Raw genomic sequence first — 26,018 nt, 5'->3', positions numbered from 1 at the left:
TAGTGAACTCTCTGAAATTTTACCTGACAGAAGTGAGGTGAAGGCTTCCGAGCCTCAACGCAATGATGAGAAAAATGCCCAGTATGACTCTGGCCCAGTGGGAGTGAGTACGTTTTGTGAAGAAAGTGGATCCATTCCTTTTGGCCGATCTGTTTGTGGTATCAGGCTGGGTGAAGAAGGATTTGGGTTTGTCAAGAAGTTAACTTTTTGTGTGTCTGCTGGTCAGGGGGAGAGGGCGCTATATGTTTCAGGATGAGGGCTGTGTCCTTCTTTGCTCTCCGGAGTAGAGCGCCGCTGAAAGGAGTGATAACTGGGGTGGCAGTTGAGTGTTGACGTGAAGTTGAGGATCCCCGGTGTCTGTAGTAAAGGGACAATGCACTACCTTCGTGAACATTTATTTTCTTTTTTTTGTTTCTTTTTTAAAATTCTGATTTATCAGGAGGTGCTGCAGCACCCTCAGCACCCCTGGCTATAGTGGCCATTCATTATACCGCACAGATGGAATGTAAACCCCAGAAGATTGAATTGGTGGAAGCAGCAGAGGTGTTTTTGGGTGTCAGAGATTTTAGTGCAGAAAAACTGCAGGGGGTTTTGAGAGAAGGGGTTCCAGCCTCCCAGGCCGATGGCCTGGTGTAGGATCTGTGAGGGCCAAAGTAGTGGAAGGGGGTGGTGGGGTGTGTTGCTGATAGTGGTAATTATATATGGCATTAGATGGTGGTGAAATTTGGTTTATTTTCCATTTTCAATTTTTTTGAGACGGAAAACCACATGAATAAGAGTAGTATTAATGTTTATATATGACTATGTCCAGTGACAGTATCTTGTGAAAGACTCATGTATTGCCTTGTGTCAATTGAAAACGATTGACTAAATAATTTAGAACCGTATGACCATGGTTCTTTATAGAAAGGGTTCCACCATGGTTACAAGACAAAGAACCCCTATCTGGTACTATTTAGAACCATACTTTTTTTGTGTGCACCTGGTGCCTTGCTGCTGCTAGGGAAGGTTTGTGTTCTAAAGGGATGTTGGTAAAAGTAGAATGTATAGCCTATTATTTGATAATTATGTGACCTGATATAGTAAGCATCTAAAGGTGATTCAGGGTAATATATATCAAACATAGTTCTTTAGATGGTAAAATATGAAGAGACGTTCAAGCTCTCCCGTCTGGTAGGAGCTGACGGTCAAAGGGACAGCGCATGGGGCACGTTCCCTCCGTCTCAGCTGCTTGCTAAAGTGTGTGTGCATGTGAATCTGGTTGCCGCTGTGTCTGACGACTGCATGGGATCGCGAGGCAGAACTGTCCTTGGTGCTGAAATCTGGTCACGGTAGTGGCACTAGCCTGTGGTGTGGCACATTTTTGCCTTCCACGTGCTACCTGCATGTTTGTCCAGTCAGGCACACCTTGTAATCGCTATGAGTTTTTTATAGATTCATCTAGAACCCATTACTCACAAATCCAGAAGTTTACGCAGTTTTTCTGTATTTACATTATTGACATTTTTGTCATGTTTTGAGGTGATCTAAAACAGGAGAGAAGAGAGAAGGGGGAGGGGTGAGAGAGAGAGAGAGAGAGAGAGAGAAATGGAGAGGATGTGAGGAGAGAGGTGAGAAGGATGGAAGAGGTGGAGGAGAGGTTATTTCCCCAGACAGTATTTGACACGTTCAGAGAACTCCCTTGTAAACAGCATGTAGCCAGCTCTACACTGCTACCACACATACACACACCAGTAGTGTAGCCAGAAATCCGTTGGTGGGTGGGCCTGCAGAAATATTGTTTGCACAGTTCACAATTGGCTCGGCAGGCCTCTCAGTTTAACTGGATCCCATCCAGGATATCGGCTGAACTAATTGGGGTGGTGGGGGAACTAATAGTCTGATTCGTGACAATATTATTAATAGCCTACATTCATTGTCAAATTATGAGTGAAGATACTGATGTACAGCGTGTGTATTTGAGGCAGCGAACAGAGCCATGCTTTTTTTTTATATACCAAAATGCGAATTCTTCACATAACGTTCCATGCAGTCCAGACCTCTTGAATTAGATAGACCATCTAACAGAAGAGAGTCTCAGGTTCATAATGCACATACATGTTGATTTTATAATCAGGGTTCCACAGGTATAACATATAGGAGTGTTGACTGTGATTAAGGCAATGGACTATGAGCTGTCTTGTTTGCTAACTGAACAAATTCAATTGGCAGTGGCATGGTGCATGTAGCCACAGAAGCACAGTGACATCATTCCTCAATGCGCAATAAATCCGTAATAAATCAATTGAATACACCATCACAAAGAAATGTATGATTTCGTTTAGGCAGGTCTTAAGAAACCTTATGGTGCAAAACAAATATGTATTTCAAATTAACAGAATAGAAGAATAACAGCCAATCAGATCAGCTTTTTGTTGCATTAGATTAGGCATACACTCTCTTACACCAAACAAAGGTAATGATAATAGGCTACAATGTACAGCACAGTAAACCAGTGCAACATACAGGTCACTGAAAGAAACAGGAAAAAAATAACATAGAACTGCCATCATTGTCAGACTCACAGTCACAGCATAAGATGACAGGGCTGGTGTTAAACTTTGAAATGATATCATCATAAGCCAAAGACTCAGTCAGTTCTCCTTCAAAAGAGAGCAGTGACAAATTGTTCAAGCGCCCTGTGGGCATGGATGCCCTGTTGCACGTTTTGATCCGATTGACAGTGTAGAATAGACATTCTACAGTGCATCTGGTGATAGGCAGAGTGATTATGTCTCGAAGAAGCCATGTTCATGTTGGGGAAAATGTATTTGGGACAGGTATCTAGCACCACGATGAGTGTCTTGCAATGTAGAAGTGATGCTGCCCGATCAGGGATCATCAGAGTTCCATTCTTGGGTTGTTGCTCCAGTTGTTTTTTTAATCTCGGGATCATAGCTGCAAATGAATTAAGAGCCTCCTGGTTTTCGTGGTGCCCACGCAATAGTATGTACTGCTTGGCACATAAAAGCACAATATCTATTACAACATTGATGAGTGCTCGACTCCTTTCAATGAAGGATGCTGCATGTGCCTCTGTTGACCTGCTTAAGAATATTTCCACATCTTGACTGGAGCAATTCTTTAAAGGCTGTGGCTCTGGCTACTGCAGCAATGTATGCTTTGCTAGCTTCACCTCTTAAGGATCTGTCCCTTTTTTTCAATTTCCACCTAAAATGTCATACCCAAATCTATCTGCCTGTAGCTCAGGTCCTAATGCAAGGATATGCATATTCTTGAAACCATTTGAAAGGAACCACTTTGAAGTTAATGTAGGATAATATAACACATTAAATCTGGTACAAGATAATACGAAGAAAAAAATTGTACCATCATCTTCGAAATGCAAGAGAAAGGCCATAATGTATTATTCCAGCCCAGGTGCAGTTTAGATTCTGGCCACTAGGGGGCAGCAGTGTATGTGCAACGTTTTGGACTGATCCAATGAACCATTGCCTTTCTTTTCAACATTTTGTGCCAAGACTGCCCAAATGTGCCTAATTGGTTTATTAATACATTTTCAAGTTTATAACTGTGCACTCTCCTCAAACAATAGCATGGTATTCTTTCACTGTAATAGCTACTGTAAATTGGACAGTGCAGTTAGATTAACAAGAATTTAAGCTTTCTGCCAATATCAGATATATCTATGTCCTGGGAAATGTTCTTGTTACTTACAACCTCATGCTAATCACATTAGCCTACGTTAGCTCAAGCATATCGTGGGGGACCCACCGATCCTGTAGAGGGTAACACAAAACTGTCTGATATGCTTCAAATCTTTAAAACCAATCTTAATGAACCAATCCTCCCTATCCACATCAGGAAAAAGGCTGAATTTCTGGCTATACAAAGCATCTCTTGATATATTCTATATTTCATCCATTGAAATGTTTCTATCCTTGCCCATAATCGTTAGTGTTGCAGGGAACACTTGTAGTTTGTGCTGGGAAGCAGGCTCGTGTATTGCCGACAAGTCTGCAGGTTCTGATGAAGACGGGGCAAGGGCTGTGGCCGAAGGAACTGAAACCACAAGGTGAAGTGGTTTCAGTTCCTTCAGCTTCGGGGTCAGTCGTTGGTTGGTTCGGCTTTGCAGTCAGTTGTTGGTGGCTTCAGCTTTGGGGTCAGTTGTTGGTGGCTTCGGGGGTTAGTCGTTGGTGGCTTCGGCTTTGGGGTCAGTCGTTGGTGGCTTCGGGGGTTAGTCGTTGGTGGCTTCGGCTTCGGGGTCAGTCGTTGGTGGCTTCGGGGGTTAGTCGTTGGTGGCTTCGGCTTTGGGGTCAGTCGTTGGTGGCTTCGGGGGTTAGTCGTTGGTGGCTTCGGCTTCGGGGTCAGTCGTTGGTGGCTTCGGGGGTTAGTCGTTGGTGGCTTCGGCTTCGGGGTCAGTCGTTGGTCGCTTCGGGTTCAGGGTCAATCGTTGGTGGTGCAATAAGATGCTCGGGAGGAGACCGCCTATCCTCCTCTTCTATATGCGGTCGCTTCAAAGATTTGAACAGTGAGGTTTGTTTGTCAATTTTACTTGTTTTTGTTAGCCAAGTTGGCTAGTGAGTCTTGACTATAATTATGATCTTTCCCCCCAGATGCTGTGTGGGTGGGGGGTGTTAGTGTCAGGGTTAACTATTATTAACATTATGACTAATCATTATTCCTATTCTCTCTCTGCTGCAGGGTGTGTTTGTGTGGTGTGTGTGTGTGGACATGGATGGAGGGAGTCCCTGGAGTGCGTGCGGGCATTAGAGCTGTGTAACGGGGACAGCCAGTGCAGCTCCAGCTACAGGATTATGCGTCAGTGCCTGTCAGGCGGGGCGCAAGATCGCCAGACCATGCTGGCTAGCAGGGAGTGCCAGGGTGCCATAGAGGTCCTACAGGATTCGTCCCTCTACAACTGTCGCTGTAAGAGAGGCATGAAGAAAGAACTACAGTGTCTGCAGAACTACTGGAGTATACACCAGGGCCTGACAGAAACCGGTGAGTTACCTGGACTACGCAGGAGGAGGGAGGGGGTTGCCTTGAGTGTATCTGCTGGCTCCGAACTCAATGCTCCCTTTGTGTTTGTGTGTATTGTGTGTGTGTTCACGGTGGCTACACACACACACACACACACGCACGCACGCACGCACACACACACACACACACACACACACTCACAAACTCTCTCTCTCTCTGGGCACGGGTAGCTGGCCTAGTTTAGTGGTTGCGGCAGTAGGCCTCATTAAGGAGTTTCTCTCTTTGTTCTCCCTTCCTCTCTGGACGTTTGCTGCCAACACAAACCCACAAACACATGAACACACATATGACAATGCACAAACGCACACACGCACACACACACACTCAAGGGCATACACACTCTCCCCCTCAGCATGACTGGTGGCACACAGAGCTCAAGGGCACAGACAGAGAGAGAGCGAGCTAGAGAGGGAGCTTCTAGGTGACTGTTATCAGATATAATACAATTGTCACTGTGGCTTCCTGTTTTGCCCATAAAGAAAAATGTAAATGCTGTGCTTATATAAGCATCCCTGCTTTGGGTGTGTGTGTGTGTGTGGGGGGGGGGGGGGGGGGGTCTGTATTATACTCTAGTATTTTCAGAAATATACTGGCTCACTAAACAAATAGAGGGAGGAGAGGAGAGGAATTGAGAAGAGAAGGAGGTGAAGAGGAGAGGAAGGGAAAGGAATGCGTGACAACAAACAACAAATATATAAAGATAACTCTATTCCATTACTCAACAATATGAAAACAGATCTAATTAAATGGAATAATCTTCCCATAAATCTTACAGGTAGAATTAACCTCTTTACAATGGCATGGCTGCTAAAGTTTTTGTGTTTATTTTCGGGTAATACCAATTACCCCACCGAAGACATTCGGACATTCTACTCGGTCGTAAGACTTTATATTGGCAAATAAAATTAATTGAATGAAAAGGAAAGTTTTACATCTTCCTAAGTCAGAGGGTGGTTTTAACCTTCCAGACTTGGAATTGTATCAACTCACCAATCAGGGCTTTTACTTGTGACATATAGTTAAATACACTAACGAGGAACAATGCTTAAATCTTGCATGCTCATCCCCAGAATCTTTTCATGTGTCTATTTTCAAAGGATAACGCTAAGAACATTAACAACTTCATAGTATAACAGTATGGAAGATAATGAAACTTATTCTACAAGAACCAATATCACTTCCTAAAAACACAACCTTATGGAACAATCGTTGGATAGCTTTTCTGAATTCACCGAGAAATTGTTCCACATGGAAAACTAAAGGCATAGAAACCATAAATGACTTGGTAACAGGAAATACATTTATTTCCATCATAGAATTAAAAAGTAATTTTGGATTGAACAATGTACATAGGTTCAAATACAGTGCATTCAGAAAATGTTCAGAGCCCTTGACTTTTTCCACATTTTGTTACAGCCTTATTCTAAAATTGATTGAATAATATGTTTTCCTCATCAATCTACATACGATACCCCATAATGACAAAGCAAAAACATATATTTTTTTAATTGTTGCAAATGTATTAAAAATAAAAAACAAAAATACCTTGAGCTCAGGTGCATCCTGTTCCCATTGATCATCCTTGAGATGTTTCTACAACTTGATTGGAGTCCACCTGTGGTAAATTAAATTGATTGGACATGACTTGGAAAGGCACACACCTGTCTACATAAGGACCCACGGTTGACAGTGCATGTCAGAGCAAAAAGTATTGATCTGTGGAAGGGTACCAAAACATTTCTGCAGCATTGAATGTCCCCCAAGAACACAGTGGCCTCCATCATTCTTAAATGGAAGAAGTTTGGAACCACCACGACTCTTCATAGAGCTGGCCGCCTGGCCAAACTGACCAATCGGGGGAGATGGTCCTTGGTCAGGGAGGTGACCAAGATCCCGATGGTCGCTCTGAAAGAGCTCCAGAGTTCTTCTGTGGAGATGGGAGAACCGTCCAGAAGGACAACCATCTTTTGCAGCACTCCACCAATCAGGCCTTTATGGTAGTGACCAGACAGAAGCCACTCCTCAGTAAAAGGCACATGACAGCCAGCTTGGAGTTTGCCAAAAGGCACCTAAAGGACTTTCAGACAATGAGAAACAAGATTCTCTGGTCTGATGAAACCAAGATTGAACTCTTTGGCCTGAATGCCAAGCGTCACGTCTGGAGGAAACCTGGCACCATCCCTAAGGTATTGGTGGTGGCAGCATCATGCTGTGGGGATGTTTTTCAGAGTCAGGGACTGAGAGACTAGTCAAGATCGAGGGAAAGATGAATGGAGCAAAAGTACAAAGAGGTCCTTGATAAACCTGCTCCAGAGCTTTCAGACTGGCGTGATGATTCAACCTTACAACTGGACAACGACCCTAAGCACACCGCCAAATAGCTATGCAGTGACACTCCCCATCCAACCTGACAGAGAACAATGAGAGAAACTCCCCAAATACAGGTGTGCCAAGCTTGTAGCGTCCTACCCAAGGAGACTCGAGGCTGTAAATGCTGGCAAATGTGTTTCAACAAAGTACTGAGTAAAGGGTCTGAATAGTTATGTAAATGTGATATTTCAGTTTTATTTATTTTTATACATTTGCAAACATTTCTAAAAAGCAGTTTTTGCTTTGTCATTATGAGGTATTGTGTGTAGATTGATGAGAAAAACAACAATTTAATCAATTTTAGAATAAGGCTGTAACGTAACAAAATGTGGAGAAAGTCAAGGGGTCTGAATACTTTCCGAATTACATATCACAAAATTTCGATTGAAAATCTTTTGGACATCAGAGCAACCTTGAGGGAATCTTATTTTTAGTCAGAAAATAATGTCCATATGATAGGGAAGATATACAACACCTTGCAGAGAGCCTATCCAACTGACAATCTCTTAGAACAAAAATATTAACTATTGGACTTAAAAAGAACTGATGTTGGCACAAGATGGAGGGAAAGTTGCAGCATAACTAACGATATTACAGTAAAACATGTTTTATGTTTAATCAAGTATAAACTAATGTAGAGAATTTATAAAATGAGACAAAATGTACAAATTTTACATCACAACGGCAGAGTCATGTCTTAAGTGTAAAACTAATAATGACTCTATAATCCATGCTTTCTGGGACTGCTATAAAGTCCAGAAGTTGCGGGCAGAGCTATACATTTGGCTGTTAGAATTATGTAAACTTACTTTTAATACATCTGTCTGCATATTTCAAGACATGGGGGTGTAGTGAAAAATCATATACTATCAATCAATCCACCATGTATGCCCAATGGAAAAATCTAATGATGTATTATTTAAATTTTGAAAAGCATGGGCGACCGAGAAAAACAAATTGGTACAATTTAAGGCCAACTGGCAAACAATAACGGAGGCACTAGGGATGGGGGAGTTAGCATGCGGGCGTGAGCAGATTAGATGTAGTCATTTTTTGTTGTATGTCTGTAAGTTGTTATTCGTTTGTAAAATGTTGTATATGGAGTGAAAAAAAGCAAAAAGGGAAAAAAAAAATATATTTTTTGGGGAAAGGAATACATAAAGCCACATACAAACATCTTTTTTGGCCTTCTTGAGTAAGGCAGCTTCAAAATGCAGGTGTTTCAGTCTAGCTCAGTGCTTTCTGTGGTGTTGGGCAGCCAGCGGAAAATACAGAGCATGGGGCTGGTAATGTTCTCTAGTTGTGCCGTGATTGGTTCAGTGTTCTGTCACTCATGGGATAACTACGTCACCGCAAAATCTACAGGGAAAGTTCGAAAGTTCAAGCCCCTTGTGTGCTGCCATAGATTTACATTAGAAGTGCCCATCCAAGAAGGCTCAAAGTCATTAACCACAGAGAAAATAACGCCAAATCGCGCTGTGTCTACCGTAACTTTGATTTGGCTGATGATGTCAACATTATTCCTTAGAAATCTTAGCTAGCAAGCTAGACAAGCAGTCATCATCATGAATCAAGTCGACAGTCTACTGGCAAATCCTTTTCAATCCTTGTCATATGAAGAGAAATTATAGATTACATTTATCGGTGCTCATCGGCCATTGGACATAAACATTACACAACAAGTTGGAAATTGCAAATTCAACAATTAGTGGTTTGGAAGGAATCAGTGGTTAGCTGTTAGTGTTGCAAAGAAATCACTAGCCTGCTCTTCGGTGGAGAGGGTGTGTGGTCCAAGTCGGGGTTTAAGGGTCTCTTTTCTAAGCTTAAAAGGATAAACATTCACATGCATCACCATGGGACAGATAAGGTTAAATACATTGGCCATGCTGTCAATCCAGCATGACTTCTTTCATGTTCAAAACAACTGGAAACTCTGAACTGGGAAATCTCAGACATCAGTGAACTCAAGACATATGGGAACGAGATCCGACTAGGAAAATATGTTTTGAACGGTCATCCAACTCGGAATTCCAAGTTGGGAACTCAGGACTCTTTCTAGAGCTCCGACCTGAATATCGCTGACGTTGTGATTCAACCTTGTTTTTTTTTACAAGTTCCCACTTGTCTTGAAAGAACCGTACATACAGAGAATGCCAGATTTTGATGACAAAGTTTGATGACAAAATATGCCCACAAGAAGGACCGCTGCGCCACCTTCCTGTTCAAGTGAGCACAAAACACCAAGGTGAGTCCAAAAATGTATTGTATGCTGCTGCATAAATCATGCAATATGCCAGTGAGATATTGTTACGCACGCCTCTAGAAAGAGGGAACGCAACACCCTACTACAAACTTAACTCTCCGTCCCACCTACTCAACAGCCAGTGTAATCCCGTGGCGCGATATTCAAATACCTCAAAAATGCAAAAACTTCAATTTTTCAAACATATGACTATTTTACACCATTTTAAAGACAAGACTCTCGTTAATCTAACCACACTGTCCGATTTCAAAAAGGCTTTACAACGAAAGCAAAACATTAGATTATGTCAGCAGAGTACCCAGCCAGAAATAATCAGACACCCATTTTTCAAGCTAGCATATAATGTCACATAAACCCAAACCACAGCTAAATGCAGCACTAACCTTTGATGATCTTCATCAGATGACAACCCTAGGACATTATGTTATACAATACATGCATGTTTTGTTCAATCAAGTTCATATTTATATCAAAAACCAGCTTTTTACATTAGCATGTGACTAGCATGTGACTAGCATTCCCACCGAACACTGCCGGTGAATTTACTAAATTACTCACGATAAACCTTCACAAAAAAAATAACAATTATTTTAAGAATTATAGATACAGAACTCCTCTATGCACTCGATATGTCCGATTTTAAAATAGCTTTTCGGTGAAAGCACATTTTGCAATATTCTAAGTAGATAGCCCGGAATCACAGGGCTAGCTATTTAGACACCCAGCAAGTTTAGCACTCACCAAAGTCAGATTTACTATAAGAAAAATGTTATTACCTTTGCTGTTCTTCGTCAGAATGCACTCCCAGGACTGCTACTTCAATAACAAATGTTGGTTTGGTTCAAAATAATCCATTGTTATATCCAAATAGCGGGGTTTTGTTCGTGCGTTCAAGACACTATCCGAAGTGTAAATAAGGGTCACGAGCACGACGCATTTCGTGACAAAAATCATTCTAAATATTCCATTACCGTACTTCGAAGCATGTCAACCGCTGTTTAAAATCAATTTTTATGCAATTTTTCTCGTAAAAAAGCGATAATATTCCGACCGGGAAAGCGTGTATACGTACAAAGAGAGAGAAAATAAAAGCATGGGATCCCCTTGTGCACGAGCCTGAGTTTCATAGTACTGTGACCGGCCCCTATCCAAACGCGCTACTTTTTTTCAGCCAGAGCCTGCAAAGCCACGATTCAGCTTTTTGCTGCCTTCTGAGAGCCCATGGGAGCCGTAGGAAGTGTCACGTAACAGCAGAGATCCCCTGTATTGGATAGAGATAATCAAGAAGGGCAAGAAATGGTCAGACAGGGCACTTCCTGTAAGGAATCTTCTCAGGTTTTGACCTGCCAAATGAGTTCTGTTATACTCACAGACACCATTCAAACAGTTTTAGAAACTTTGGAGTGTTTTCTATCCAAAGCTAATAATTATATGCATATTCTAGTTTCTGGGCAGGAGTAATAATCAGATTAAATAGGGTACGTTTTTTATCCGGCCGTGAAAATACTGCCCCCTAGTCATAACAGGTTAAGTGTTCTAATAAAAGTTAATATGAGCACTCAACCCGCTGCGCCTTGGTCCACTGTATACGACGACCGTTACAGAACTTCCCACCACCAATGGACCAAGCAGCGGGCCCAGGAAGAGCAAGGATCCTGGGCTAGGGAGAGAAGGGAGTGGAGGACATCTTGGACATGGGAGGAGGTAATGGCAGGGGACAAGACCCTGCCATGGAAACAGGTGGAGACAGCGAGGGAGGAACGGCGAAAGTGGAGCGAAGAGCGGGCCCAATGAAAGAAGCACGAGAGGCACCCCCAATAATTTTTTTGGGGGGGCACACGGGTAGATTGGCTGGGCCAAGGGTGAGCCCTAAGCCAACTCCCCGTGTTTATTATGGGGAGCATATGGAGTGGAGAGCGCCGGAGTATGCAGAAGTGCGCACGATCTCGCCCATGAGCACGCACAGTCCGGTGCGTGCGATCCCAGCTCCTCGCAAGTGTCGTGCTAGAGTGGGCATCCAGCCTGGAAGGAGGATGCCTGCGCAACGCATCTGGCCACCAGTGCGCCTCCTAGGCCCAAGCTACCCTATGCCTGCTCTACGCACGGCAACCATCACGCCTCTGCACAGCCCAGTTCGCCCTGTGCCAGCACTCCTCTCGTGCAGGGCCACTATTACCATCCAACCAGGACAGGTTGTGCAGGAGGTGCGCTCCAGACCTCCAGTGTTTACCCATGGCCCGGTGTACCCTGTTCCCGCTCCTCGCACTAGCCTTGGGGTGCGTGTCTCCAGTCTGGTACCTCCACTACCAGCCCCACGCACCAGGCCTCCAGTGCATCAGCCCAGTCCAGCTCGTCCTGCTCTTGATCCTCGCACTAGCCCTATGGTGCGTGTCCCTAGTCTGGCGCATCCTAAGCCAGGTATCAGGCCTTCAGTGCGCAGTCCCCGTCCAGAGCTTCCGACGACAGTGCCTCGTCCAGAGCTTCCGGCAACAGTGCCTCGTCCAGAGCTTCCGGCAACAGTGCCTCGTCCAGAGCTTCCGGCAACAGTGCCTCGTCCAGAGCTTCCGGCAACAGTGCCTCGTCCAGAGCTTCCGGCAACAGTGCCTCGTCCAGAGCATCCGGTGACAGTGTCCCGTAGAGAGATGGCCCACAGTCCGGAGCCAGCAGAGACGGCCCACAGTCCGGAGCCAGCAGAGACGGCCCACAGTCCGGAGCCAGCAGAGACGGCCCACAGTCCGGAGCCGAGAGAGACGGCCCACAGTCCGGAGCCGAGAGAGACGGCCCACAGTCCGGAGCCGAGAGAGACGGCCCACAGTCCGGAATTGGCGCAGCGAGAGTCGCCCTACAGTCCGGAATCGGCGCAGCAAGAGTCGCCCTACAGTCCGGAATCGGCGCAGCCAGAGTCGTCCTACAGTCCGGAATTGGCGTAGCCAGAGTCACCCTTCAGCCCGAGGTCTCCAGCAACACACATCAGCCCGAGGTCTTCAGCGATGCGCCATAGCCCAGAGACTTCGGGAGGGGTAATATTTAATAATTATTTAGCGGGGGTGGACAGGATAGGTGGGGGAGTAAGGCCGGAACCTGAGCCACCTCCATAGTAGGTGGGTTGGGGAGGGGGGGTGTAGCACAAGAACCGTCGGTGACGGTGGCCACCCTCCCTTCCCTCCCTTTAGTTTGGGATTATTTTTTGGGGGGGTTATTTTTGTGTGAGGTGCATCCGAGGTCTGCACCTTTGGGGGGGGGGGGGGGTACTGTCACGTCCTGACCGGTAAAGGGGTTATTTGTTATTGTAGTTTGGTCAGGACGTGGCAGGGGGTGTTTGTTTTATGTGGTTTGGGGTTTGTTGTGATATGTATTTATGTAAGTGGGGTGTTTGTTTTATGTGTTCTGGGTTTTTGGGTAATGTTCTATGTTTTGTATTTCACTATATACGATGACCGTTACATAAATAGTACCAGAGAGGGGTTCTTTGGGTTGTAACCATAGTGGAACCCTTTTTTGGTGCTATATAGAACCCTTTTTAAATGGTTCTTAATAGCACCACACAGGTTCAATTTAGAATCTTATGAGTGTGGTTCTTTATAGAACCTTCAAAAAAAGGGTCCTGCTATGGTTACAACCCCAAGAACCTCTATCTGGTACTATTTAGAACCAGTATGTTTTTGTGTGTAGGACAGCGTATCCCAAACTCGGTACTCGGGACCCCAAGCGGTGCACGTTTTGCCCTAACACTACACAGCTGATTCAAATTATCAAAGCTTGATGATTAGTTGATTATTTGAAATCAGCAGTGTAGTGCTAGGGGAAAAAAACAAAAGGACCGATTTAGGAAAACCCTGGTGTAGGAGATAGGAAGGGAAGACAGAAGAGAGAAAAGAGGAGAGTGGAGGAGAAGATTCATAACGCTCTGATATATCTGTTGGTCATTTTTTATCCTGTTAACAGCTGGAGGAAAACACAATCAGCATTCTGTACATCAAATAACAACAGAACAGATGTGTTTATATACCAGGCATATGTTCACACAAATGTTAACTACAGTTTCTAATGGCCTGAGTAAACTGTAGCTAATCAGGTGAGTCATCCTAGCTTGTTATGAATAAGTTGTTGTTTAGGACTCCCTGGGTTGCAATTGTGTCACACCCATTATTTGTTGCTTCCCATTTACAAGTAGTGTTTGACATAATGCAAGCACACAACGTTTTTCTAAAATGATCAGCAGCCAAAACTTGTCTTAGAAGATGATAGGCTCTGGTTCTACTGGCATGCATTGAAATGCATGGCCTTTTTTGTGGCTTTCTTTTGCAAATGACTATGAATTAACAGACTTATTTCCTAAAACTTGTTAATACCATACCTTATATTAAGGTGTGGGAAATTCATTGTGTGACAAGAAATAACTACCAGGTCTATTTGGCTCCAGCAGCTAGAATTTGTACGTCAACAAATCAACTGTGGGAACATGGCGTCTTTCAACACCAGACAACAGAAAGAGCTGGCTGCTAAATGACTAAAATGTAAATGTAAATATATAAGAGATTGTACAATAGATTGTTTGTGAGGAGACTACCTCTGCTCTTGACTTACAATTAAAACCAGTGAATGAATCATTGGCGGTGCTCACTGCTAAAGTGGATACCTATTCAACTAAAGTGTAAAGACTGGAGAAGACAGCCAACGTGACAGAGGTGCGACTCCATGACCTGGAAACAGCGCAAGCTAAGTTGGAAGGGATGATCAAACGGAAACACTCAAACATCATTCCCATAAATTCAATGTGCGAATTACAGGATTTGAAACTGGTGAGGAAGCGGGCAAACCAACTTCCTTCATGAGTAATCTTTTCTATGAACAGTTCGGGCAGGAGAAGCTGCGTCCAATGCCTCAGATGCAGGGAAGGGGATCAGCATCTACCCAGATCTCAGTGCCAAACTGATACAACAGAGAGTCCTACAATGAGGTGAGATCCCAGCTACACAAGCTAAACCTGAGATGCTGCTTCATCCACCGGTAAAACGAATCTTGACACTCCAGAACACAACACACACATTTTCCAATGCCAAGGAAGCACATCAAACCCAACACACAAGGGGACAAGCCGACAGATGGAACCACATAACTAGCTCATTATTCAGCTATGCAAACCATGCACAATCACGCAGCCTAGCGTATGGCTATGATGTTGCCCTCAGCATAAGACAATGATGAGGACACCACCTAATGTTTGGGTACAAGGAGCAATATTACTATTATTGCTGAGTATTGGACTTGTTATAATTATATTTCCTATGGTCCAGGACATTTACATAGTGATGACACCATGTCAATTACTGAACACTGGGAGTGTCATAGGTACTGGGACTGCTTTCGTGTGTGGCTACAGCATATTAAATCCATTTGGGCTAAATATGACAATAAGTCGATAGCTATCCCCGACAATTTTTGGTTTAATTTTGTATTTATTTTTTACTATTGGCGAGGAGAGATGACCATACCAATGTGGGCTACTTACTGGAAGTGATAATGTCAGAGAAGCCGATGTTTGGAAGATATATTGGCACGGGTATTGTTAGGCCCAAGACGAAGTCGAGCAAACACCAGTTTCGAGGGAATTGTAACTTTTATAGAAGGGTTTACCAACATATTTAAATAATGATTGACATATTTTCATTAAAAACATTATTTTTATTAATTTATTCATACTATCTAATCCTTCCATGAGATATAGTCCCAACACAAATCTAAGGTTGCTACCCAAGCCGGCTGGTCGGTCGTTCGTTCTATCGGTTCGGTTACTAGAGACACGACCCAGAAGTTCAGCCTTTATTCTGTATCTATGGATGCGACCCAGTCATTCATTCTAAATTTTCCATTGCCGTTCTGGCTGACAACGTTCTTATCCCTTGCTTGCTAGCTAGCCATCTACGGCTAACTTGCAGTCTTGTCAAAAAGCGCGGACAAAATAACGGCAAAGTAGCTGCATTTGTCTAAGCTGTTTTCTAGTGACATTTATTTGGATACATCCATAACAATGAGCTGATGTGCCGCGATTTTGCCTGACATAGAAAATGTGCTCATTCGTCAGGACACTATTGTTAGCCAACAACACAGCTAATACAATCACATCAAACTAAAGCTTGAAAGACTGCAAACTAGCTGCACTTGGTTTCATTTGAACTTTTTTCAATTGACAATTCTTTATATACTGTATATCCAAGAAAATGATGCCAGCTGATTCATGATTTAGAAACACTGCCTGCCTGTCTGTCTCATCCCGACTCCGAACACGTTCATTACTATGGGACAGCTGGAGATCGAATTGGAATATTGAAACAATGTTGCAAAGTTCGGAGAGACAGACAGCAAGGTTTATACAAATCTCCGCTGTTGAAAACGAAATGTTAGTCTAAAAGAAATGTGACACAATGTCTAGATGCCTTTTATATCAGAGATCAAGTTTATAAATTGCCTGGCTGGGCTGATGAGACAGTGTATTGAGCAGTCAGATGGAACAGAGTAAATAGGCATTTTAACACCATAGATTTAGCCAGTGGCTAATTGTGGAATAGACACCGGCTGGAATGTGGTTTTAATCAATCAGCATTCAGGATTAGACCCACCCATTGTATAATACTACACAATTGCTTTTTAGCTTGTTCTTCTTCCTGTTGATTCCTGCACAGTAAGACTTTTCTGTAATCTCAACAGGAAAACATTGTAGAATGCACAGTAAAATACTGTACATGTGTTTTACAGAATTAATGCTGTAGATAGCACTGCATATGGGTAAAATGATGGAAAATACTGTTATAAACTGTAATTGGATGCCTCCTGTAAAAATTACTCTAACATACTGTATTTCTTTACAGTAATAGCTTAAGCCTACTGTAGATTCAAAGCTGCTGGGTAGGTACCTTGACTTGTTCATAAGTGTCTTTATTGCTAGCCAACGTTGAATTACTACATGTTTTCTTAGCTAACTTAGCTAGCTAGCTACACTATATATACAAAAGTATGTGGACACCCCTTCAAATTAGTGGATTTGGCTATTTCAGCCACACCTGCTGCTGACAGGTGTATACAATCAAGCACACAGTCATGCAATCTCCATAGACAAACATTGGCAGTAGATTGGCCTTACTGAAGAGCTCAGTGACTTTCAATGTGGAACCGTCATAGGATGCCACCTTTCCAACAAGTCAGTTCGTCAGATTTTTGCCCTGCTAGAACTGACCCGGTCAACTGTAAGTGCTGTTATTGTGAAGTGGAAACGTCAAGGAGCAACAACGGCTCAGCCGTGACCTGCTAGGCCACACAAGCTCACAGAACGGGAACGCCGAGTGCTGAAGCGCGTAGCTTGAAACAGTTGTCTGTCTTCGGTTGCAACACTCACTACCGAGTTCGAAACTGCCTCTGGATGCAACGTTAGCACAATAACTGTTTGTTGGGAGCTTCATGAAATGTGTTTCCATGGCCGAGCAGCCGCACACAAGCCTAAGATCACCATTTGCAATGCCAAGCATAGGCTGGAGTGGTGTAAAGCTCTCTGCCATTGGACTCTGGACCATTGGAAATGCATTCTCTGGAGTGATGAATCATGCTTCAATCTGGGTTTGGCAGATGCCAGGAGAACACTACCTGCCCCAATGCATAGTGCCAACTGTAAAGTTTGGTGGAGGAGGCATAATGGTCTGGGGCTGTTTTTTATGGTTTGGGCTAGGCCCCTTAGTTCCAGTGAAGGGAAATCTTAACGCTACAGCATACAATGACATTCTAGACAATTTTGTGCTTCCACTTTGTGGCAACTGTTTGGGGAAGGCCCTTTCCTGTTTCGGCATGACAATGCCCCCGTGCACAAAGCGAGGTCCATAAAGAAATGGTTTGTAAAAATCATTATGGAAGAAATTGACTGGCCTGCACAGAACCTTGACCTCAACCCCATCGAACGCCTTTGGGATGAATCGGAACGCTGCCCGACCTCAGTAATGCTCTTGTGGCTGAATGGACGCAAGTCCCCGCAGCAGTGTTCCAACATCTCGTGAAAATCCTTCCCAGAAGAGTGGAGGATGTTATAGCAGCAAAGGGGGCACAAACTCCATATTTATGCCCGTGATTTTGGAATGGGATGTTCCACGAACTGGTGTCCAAATACTTTTGGTCATGTAGTCAGTGTTGCCAACTCATTTTCAGGGGAAGTTTCTAGAGGCAAGTCGATTTGTTGCAAAATTATGTTGTGATGTCATTGCATGATGACGTATTTACGTATTAACGTAAAACTGCGTCATTTCGTAGAATACACAATAACGTTACTCAAATTGACTGGCCATCTCGGCCAAAAAATATGATTAGACATTTGTTAGTTTAGATTTGTTTGTTTAGTATCACATATTTTTATTTGTAAAAGTAACACAATACATTCTATATGATCAGATTTTTTTTTAAAACACAACACATTGAATTTTTGAGCAATTACACATTTTTAACTAGTAAACCTACACATTCTGAACAATTATAGTTTTAAGCAGTGTATTGGTAGTTAGTTAACATGCTACCTAACTTATCAACAATTATAGGTACAAGCTAATAACAAGGTATACATGCTATCTTATTGAACAAGCAACTTAACTCCAATAATGATGTGTGCGCTAGGCATCTCTCTCCAGCTCTCTCCAGGTTATTGTGCTGCTTGGCTGGCTAGCTGCTCAATGGTTTACTCCAGATATTGCCACTGTTCTCGCTCACACTTCAGTGCACACTGCCACCATCAGCTGTGTGTCTCCGCCAGTTCCAGAAAGTCCACTCCTTGCATACGTACTGTAAATATGATAAATCAACGGAAATCCTCTTCATCTTCACTGTCCAACTGCATTGTCACGGAGCTGGAACCAGCAGGCGAGGATGGAGGGGCCTTAAAGCTGTATGTTGCTGTGGTGCCAAACTGCTGCAGAACTTCACTTGGTAGTTTATGCTGGTAACAGCCAGCTTCAGTCCATACCGCACCAGGAGTATGGAGTTGAGAGTGTGCAGTGACATTCTATTTCTTAACTTTGACTTGACCACACTCATTTGGCTGAACAGCCGTTCAACCTCCGCATTTGAGTGTGGCAAGGAGAGGGCAGCGAGTGTAGCTTTGCACAGTTCTTCAAATGGATTTGACCCGGAAAAGTCAGTGTAGTTATTCACTTCACTCCAAAACTCGACTGTATTTTCAGTTGAGTCCCACTTAAACAGATGGATGTTTCTCCATTGGGAAACAATTTTATCAATTGTTTGGGGCTGGTACCCCAGTAGCTCAGCTACTTAATAATTTCAGTGGTGCCTTTACTGTGCTTTAGCGTTTCCTTAACACTGAACAAGGCCATGTTTCGCAAGGCCTCAAGGTTGTCTGGGAGCCTTGCTTGCAGCTCCTTGCTTAAAGCAACAATGTAGTTGATGCACTGTCTCCAAATGACCTTTTCGTCCGCTGGCGCAAGACGGAGTTGGTACACCGTGCTGTCGAAAAGGTACCCAAGGTATGGTGATGGACTGAGATGTCCATCAATGGCATCTTTCAGGACATCAGTTTTTGCCATAGGGTTGACTACCCTGCTGCAAATTGATGTTAAGAGGTGTACCAGATTGTCCAAAAGCTTGACAGGATCTTTTTGATCTCCCTCAAATGACTTCACTGCAACTTGTACGTTGGACAGGATTGATTTAAAGAATGTCAGGTAGACATAGTTGGTCTTGTCCATGTACATGGCATGGCGCACATCCGCGATGTAGCAATGCTCACTGGCCTTGGTCAACTCAAAGTGGAGTTTCAGTTCTTCCCACTGGCTCAATACACGAGTTACCACAGGCTCAATCGATAGCCAACATGTGGCACACACTTTGGTGATCTGCAGTGGTTTTTGGCCACAATTCGTATGCCTCTCGCCGTTTTGTGGAAATCGAAAACCAGTTGTAGAGTCCCTGATTAAGTACTCAGCACTCCTAGGGATGGTTTCTTTGGATGCTGCACTGACAGCCAATTGTAAAGAATGGAACACACAGTTGATGAGTAACAAATTGATCAATGCACATTCTTCCTTTAAAATCCTGTGCACCCCGTTGTGCACCCCAGTCATCACGGACGCATTATCAGTGCCAATACCCTGGATATTCTCTTTTTTAAGGTTACACTTCTCAAGAAACTCAACTACCACCTTTGCTATTGATCTGTCATCGCCCCCCTCCAATTCAACTTAACCGAGAAATGTGGACACAACGGTTCTTCTTTTAGCACTGAAATACCAAATCCCCACACCCAGGTATTTCGAGACACTGACATCAGTGGACTCATCCAAAAGGAGACTGAACTTCTCATCCCCACATCTGATGTTACCCTTTTGAGAAAATAAGGAGCCAGTACTCCCCTAACCACTTGGTGCTGTGCATTTGGAAGTTGGTGCTGCCACAGAATCTGAAAAGGCAGCTTTGCAAGCCGTACCTAAATGGTCGCATGCTAGCAGCGAACAATGCTCCGCATTGGCCATAGTAGCTTCTGTGCTTTTGCAGTTATCCACTTTCTTAACCAACTGTGGCAATGTAGACTGCGTTGCGGGGTTGTACAGTTTTAATTTATTTATATACTTTGCTGTAGCACAATGTTTTTTGATGTCATACATTTTACAACATCAATCAACATGTCTCAATCAAAATTGTACGGCCAGAAGTACAGAAAAGAGTGGGAGTCTGTACCTGAATTTAAAGGGTGGCTGAAGCCAGTAATTGGGGATGATTGATGGGCATACTGTGCGTACTGCAAATCACCCTTTAAATTCAGGTACAGACTCCCACTCTTTTCTGTACTTCTGGCCGTACAATTTTGATTGAGACATGTTGATTGATGTTGTAAGTTCTGTTCAAGATCAAACATTTGTGACCAACTATATTCATTGGGTTCATCTCATCGAACGCATACTACTGATGCTGCAGTCAGCCAACAACGATTTGCAATTTGCTGAAATTGCTGCTGGCCTGCTGCTGCCTGTGCACGAGCTGAGCGCCTACTGCTGACGTCACTCACAATGCACTTTTGAAGCTAGGCACGGGTGTTGTGACTGAGTGTGTGACAGAGAAAATCGTTTTTGTGTCATTTAGAGGGAAAATGCGTGCATTTTAGCGTTTGAGTCACTTTTCAAAAGTTGCTAAAAGTTCAAAATAAATGTTTTAAAGTAGCTAAATTTGTTGCTAGGTGCTGTTTGAAAAGAAGTTGCCAGGGTAGTCTGAAAAGTTGCTTAATCTAGCACCAAAATGGCTAAATTGGCATCACTGCATGTAGTGTAGTTAGCTAGCTCAAGTTGACACGAGACATTTCCGTCTGTTCTAAATTGCTCATAAATATCTTGCTGTGCAACCGAGAAAAAAATCACCCAGATAATAATTGTTGTGATGATGGCTTTTAGGTAAGCTACAATGCAGCCTCTGAGTGCCACAGAGAATAAATTGAGTGCAGATTCGTGACCGTTTTTACCATTACTACAGAGAAAATGTCTTATTTCTCGCATTTCAAAAGATTATTGCCAATATTATTACTGGTGTAGAAATTATTACATTAAATTAGAATGCCAACTGTGTGCAAAGCTGTCATCAAGGCAAAGGGTGACTCCTTTGAAGAATCTCAAATATAAAATATATTTAGATTTGTTTAACACTTTTTTGGTTACTACATGATTCCATATGTGTTATTTCATACTTTTGACATCTTTACTACTATTCTACATTGTAGAAAATAGTAAAAAGAAAGAAAAACCCTTGAATGAGTAGGTGTGTCCAAACTTTTGACTGGTACTGTATGTCTTAAGACCAAAAATATGCTTCTTCAGAGATTCCGTATGTTATGCTACAACCCTGTAATTATAGTGCAAGGGGAGGGGAACCAAGGAGGGAGAGCTGAGGCCTAGGGAGGAGGGGGGCTGGGGAAGGGGGGACGGGGAAGGGGAGGTGGGGGAATGGTTTATAGACAGGGTCTTCTCGGTGGGAAGCAACCAATGGTTGTGTTGGCCCTGCTTATATTTTACACCCATGGGCTTATCAACACTAAAGATAACAATTACATTGTAGATAAACAATGGCAACACTAGCTATTCTCAAATGGAACTTGAAAGGCCTTGATAGTCCTATCAAACGTTCCAGCTGTCTTGATATTCCATCAAGAAAACATATTGATATAGCAATGCTCCAAGAAACACTCCTGCTCCAAAAGGACACATTCATATGAGCTTACGTGTTTTTTTTTTATCTGAACAGCTTATTGTTAGAATTAACTGAATTCCAACTGGTTATTGGAACAGACATGAATGCCATGCTGGACATGCGGGACAAATCCACTAAGACCAACTACAATTCACAGGCAACCAATGGTCTCCAACACATACTCTCTGATTACTTCCGAGCTCTTAACTCTAAAGCAAAAGAGTACTGTTTCTATTCAAACAGGCAAAAAACATTATCCCGAATCATTTTCATACTATCTACTCCTCTGTTTTCTTTAATAAAAAAATAGACATTTGACATGAGCCTATCTGATCATCATGCCTACTACTGCCAGCTACACTTCAGAATATCATAAAAGAGCCACAAGATGGCACTTTAATGTTTCTTTACTACAATATCCTACTTTCTGTGAACAATTCGAAAAACAGAATTGAATTAATTCTGTCGATGATCCTTGGATTTTGTGTGACGCTATTAAAGGTTTTATTAAAAACAATACAACTGCATTTGCATCTGGGCTGAAAAAAATCACAATTAAAGAAGATATCAGAATTGGAAAAGTTGGTAACGACATTAGAGTGTTCTCAATAAACACTTTTTTCATACCAGGTGGCAACTACTCGCTCCAAAGTCAAGACAGAACATTATAATTGTGCCGGAGGAGATGGCTGCCGTTTTATGGTCTCCTAACCAATTGTGCTATTGTGTGTGTTCTTTTGCATTATTTGTAACTTATTTTGTACATAATGTTTCTGCCACCATCTCTTATGACCGAAAAGGTATCAGGACAGTGATTACTCACTTCGTACTGGACAAAGATTTTTCTTTAACAAGTCGGGCGCAAAGGATTTACTTCAGACACCCGACAAGGCCCAAATCCCTGTGATTCACATGAGAAAGAGACGGGGATGTAGGTCGGGGTGCCTTGTATGGATCCCATGCCGAGTGGGTAATCTGCCTCTACCATCAGTCCTATTAGCCAACATACAATCATTGGATAACAAAATACAGGAGCTACGATTATGAATATCCTACAGTGGTTCTTCCTTTAAAAGTTTTGAGCTAATGCCACAACCATTTGTGATGGATGGTGGCAGATTGTGGTAAATTGCATTATTCAGGCAACAATGGCTGACACTTAAATAATGTGCCATAGAATTCTGCGGCACCCCGCAAGTTGTGCTGCAGTACACCACAACTTTTAAAGGAAGAACCACTGTACCAACGGGACATTAAAAACTGTAATATCTTATGTTTCATGGAGTCATGGCTGAAAGACGACATAAATAACATACGCTGCATCGGAAAGATAGAACAGTAAGACAAGGGGTGGCGGTCTGTGTATATTTGTAAACAACAGCTGGTGCACGAAATCTAATAGTAAGGAAGTCCCAAGGTTTTGCTGGCCTGAAGTAGAGTATCTCAATATAAGCTGTAGATATTTACCATGAGAGTTTTCATCTATATGTTTCGTAGCTGTCTATTTACCACCACAAACTGATGCTGGCACTAAAACCGCACTCAATGAGTTGTATAAGGCCATAAGCAAACAGGAAAACGCTTATCCAGAGGCGGCACTCCTAGTGGCTGGGGACTTTAATGCAGTGAAACTTATACCTAATTTCAACCAACATGTTAAAATGTGAAACCAGAGGGGAAAAAAACTCTAGATCACCTTTACTCCACACACAGCGACTCGTACAAAGCTCTCCCTCGCCCTCCATTTGGAAAATCTGACCATAATTCGATCTTCCTGATTCCTGCTCCCAAGCAAAATCTGAAGCAGGAAGCACCAGTGACTCAGTCAATAAAGAAGTGGTCAGATGACGGTACAGGGCTGTTTTGCTCGCACAGACTGGAATATGTTCCGGGATTCTTCCGATGTCATTGAGGAGTACATCACATCAGTCACTGGCTTCATCAATAAGTGCATTAATGACGTTGTCCCCACAGTGACTGTATGTACATACCCAAACCAGAAGCCATGGATTACAGGCAACATCCGCACTGAGCTAAAGGGTAGAGCTGCCACTTTCAAGGAGCGGAACTCTAACACGGACGCTTGTAAGAAATCCCGCTATGCACTCTGACGAACCATTAAACAGGCAAAGCATCAATACAGGGCTAAGATTGAATCGTACTACACCAGCTCCGACGCTCGTTTGATGAGGCAGGGCTTGCAAACTATTACAGACTACAAAGGGAAGCACAGCCATGAGCTTCCCAGTGACACGAGCCTACCAGATGAGCTAAATTACTTCTACGCTCGCATCGAGGCAAGCAACACTGAAGCACACGTGAGCATCAACTGTTCCGGACGACACGGTGATCAAGCTCTCCGTAGCCAATGTGATAAGACCTTTAAAACCTCTCCAGCGTCCCGTCCCGTATGCGGATCAAAATCCAGGGAAAACTCCTAGCGACATTAGCATAACGAAATTTAATATATATATTTTTTCAAATATAGGATTGTCTCATATCGTTTTATAGATACACCTCTCCTGAATCGACCCACGTCGTCCGATTTCAAAAAGGTTTTACAGGAAAAGCAAATCATTAGATTATGTTAGAGGAGTCCATCGTAAAAGCAGCAACATAGCCATTTTCCGACCAACCACATGCATCACAAATAACCCAAAAACTGCTAAATGCAGCACTAACCTTTTACAAACTTCATCAGATGACACACCTAGGACATCATGTTACACAATGCATGCATTCTTTTGTTCAATAAAGTTCATATTTATATATGAAAACAGCATTTTACATCGGCGTCTGACGTTGACTAACTATTTTCCTGTCAAATGCATCCAGGGAAACAGTGCTACAATTTACTGAATTACTATTCGAAAACATTTTTAAAATGTAATATTGTCATTCTAAGATTTATAGATGAATATCTCTTGAAAGCACCTGTCATACCAGATTTAAAAATAACTTCACTGGGTAATCACACTTAGCGATAAAAGGGGATGCGATACTCAGAAAATGAGCTAGTAAACCGAGCTCGGCGCCATCTTGGAACAATCGCATATCACATCTAATCTTGTATAATATTGTCAATAATCGCTTACCTTTAGTTGTCTTCATCAGAAAGCACTTCCAGGAATCCCAGGTCCACAACAGATGTATTTTCGGTCGAAAAAGTCCATCCTTTATGTGCCATTAGCTTGCTGTTGTTAGCGCGTCTGAATGCTGTATCCAAATGCTCTGCCGGCCGCGGGACAGCCGTTTCGAAATAAAACATTTTTTTCCCATTTAGGTTCGTTCAAACATGTCAAACGTTGTATAACATAAATCTTCAGGGCCTGTTTCAACAAGAGAGCCAATAAGATTCGAGGGGGACGATTGTATTGTGTTTCAAAACGTTTCCAAAGGTGGGGGTAGACAGGGCCGCCGGCGTCATAATGGTGATGGCCCTCCCCCTGTGACCAATTTCCAACGCGTCTCATTCACTGAGTTTCGACAGTAGAAGGCTCAAAACACTTTGTAAAGACTGGGGACATCTTGTGGAAGCAATAGGAAGTGCTCAATGAACGATATCTCACGGTGTGAATAATAGGCAACGACGTGAAGTTGAGTCCACAATTCAGAATTCCACTTCCTGGTTCAATCGGTCTCGGGGTTTTGACTGCCATATGAGCTCTGTTATACTCACAGACACCATTCAAACAGTTTTAGAAACTTTAGGTTGTTTTCTATCCACAGGTATTAATTATATGCATATCCTAGCTTCTGAGTTTGATTAGTAGGCCGTTGAAAATGGGCACACATTTTTTCCAAAATGCGCTGTGGCGCCCCCTATCCTAGGGTAACGTCAAGAGGTTAAACAGGTCAACATTCACAAGGCTGCAGGGCCAGACGGATTACCAGGACGTGTACTCTGAGCATGCGCTGACCAACTGGCAAGTGTCTTCACTGACATTTTCAACCTGTTCCTGACAGTCTGTAATACCAAACTGTTTCAAGCAGACCACCATAGTCCCTGTGCCCAAAAACACTAAGGTAACCTGCCTAAATCATTACCGACCCCTAGCACTAACATCTATAGCCATGAGGTTTGAAAGGCTGGTCATGACTCACATCAACACTATTATCCCAG

At 43.1% G+C, this 26,018-nt stretch overlaps 1 protein-coding gene across 1 annotated transcript in view; it reads left to right on the top strand.

Moving 5' to 3' along the window:
- Nucleotides 1-26,018, top strand: part of LOC106563053 (GDNF family receptor alpha-2) — an 89,634-nt gene that overhangs the window by 1,398 nt on the left and 62,218 nt on the right. The window contains exon 2 of the mRNA XM_014128270.3: nucleotides 4,705-5,004. Coding sequence (XP_013983745.1) covers nucleotides 4,705-5,004 — 300 coding nt within the window. The remainder of the gene's footprint in view (nucleotides 1-4,704; nucleotides 5,005-26,018) is intronic.

This window comes from Salmo salar, chromosome 11 (genome assembly GCF_965601325.2).
Source record: "Salmo salar chromosome 11, fSalSal1, whole genome shotgun sequence".
Taxonomy (NCBI): Eukaryota; Metazoa; Chordata; class Actinopteri; order Salmoniformes; family Salmonidae; genus Salmo; species Salmo salar.
The sequence above is the reverse complement of the archived record's forward strand: the minus strand, read 5'-3'. Positions and strand labels throughout refer to the sequence as shown.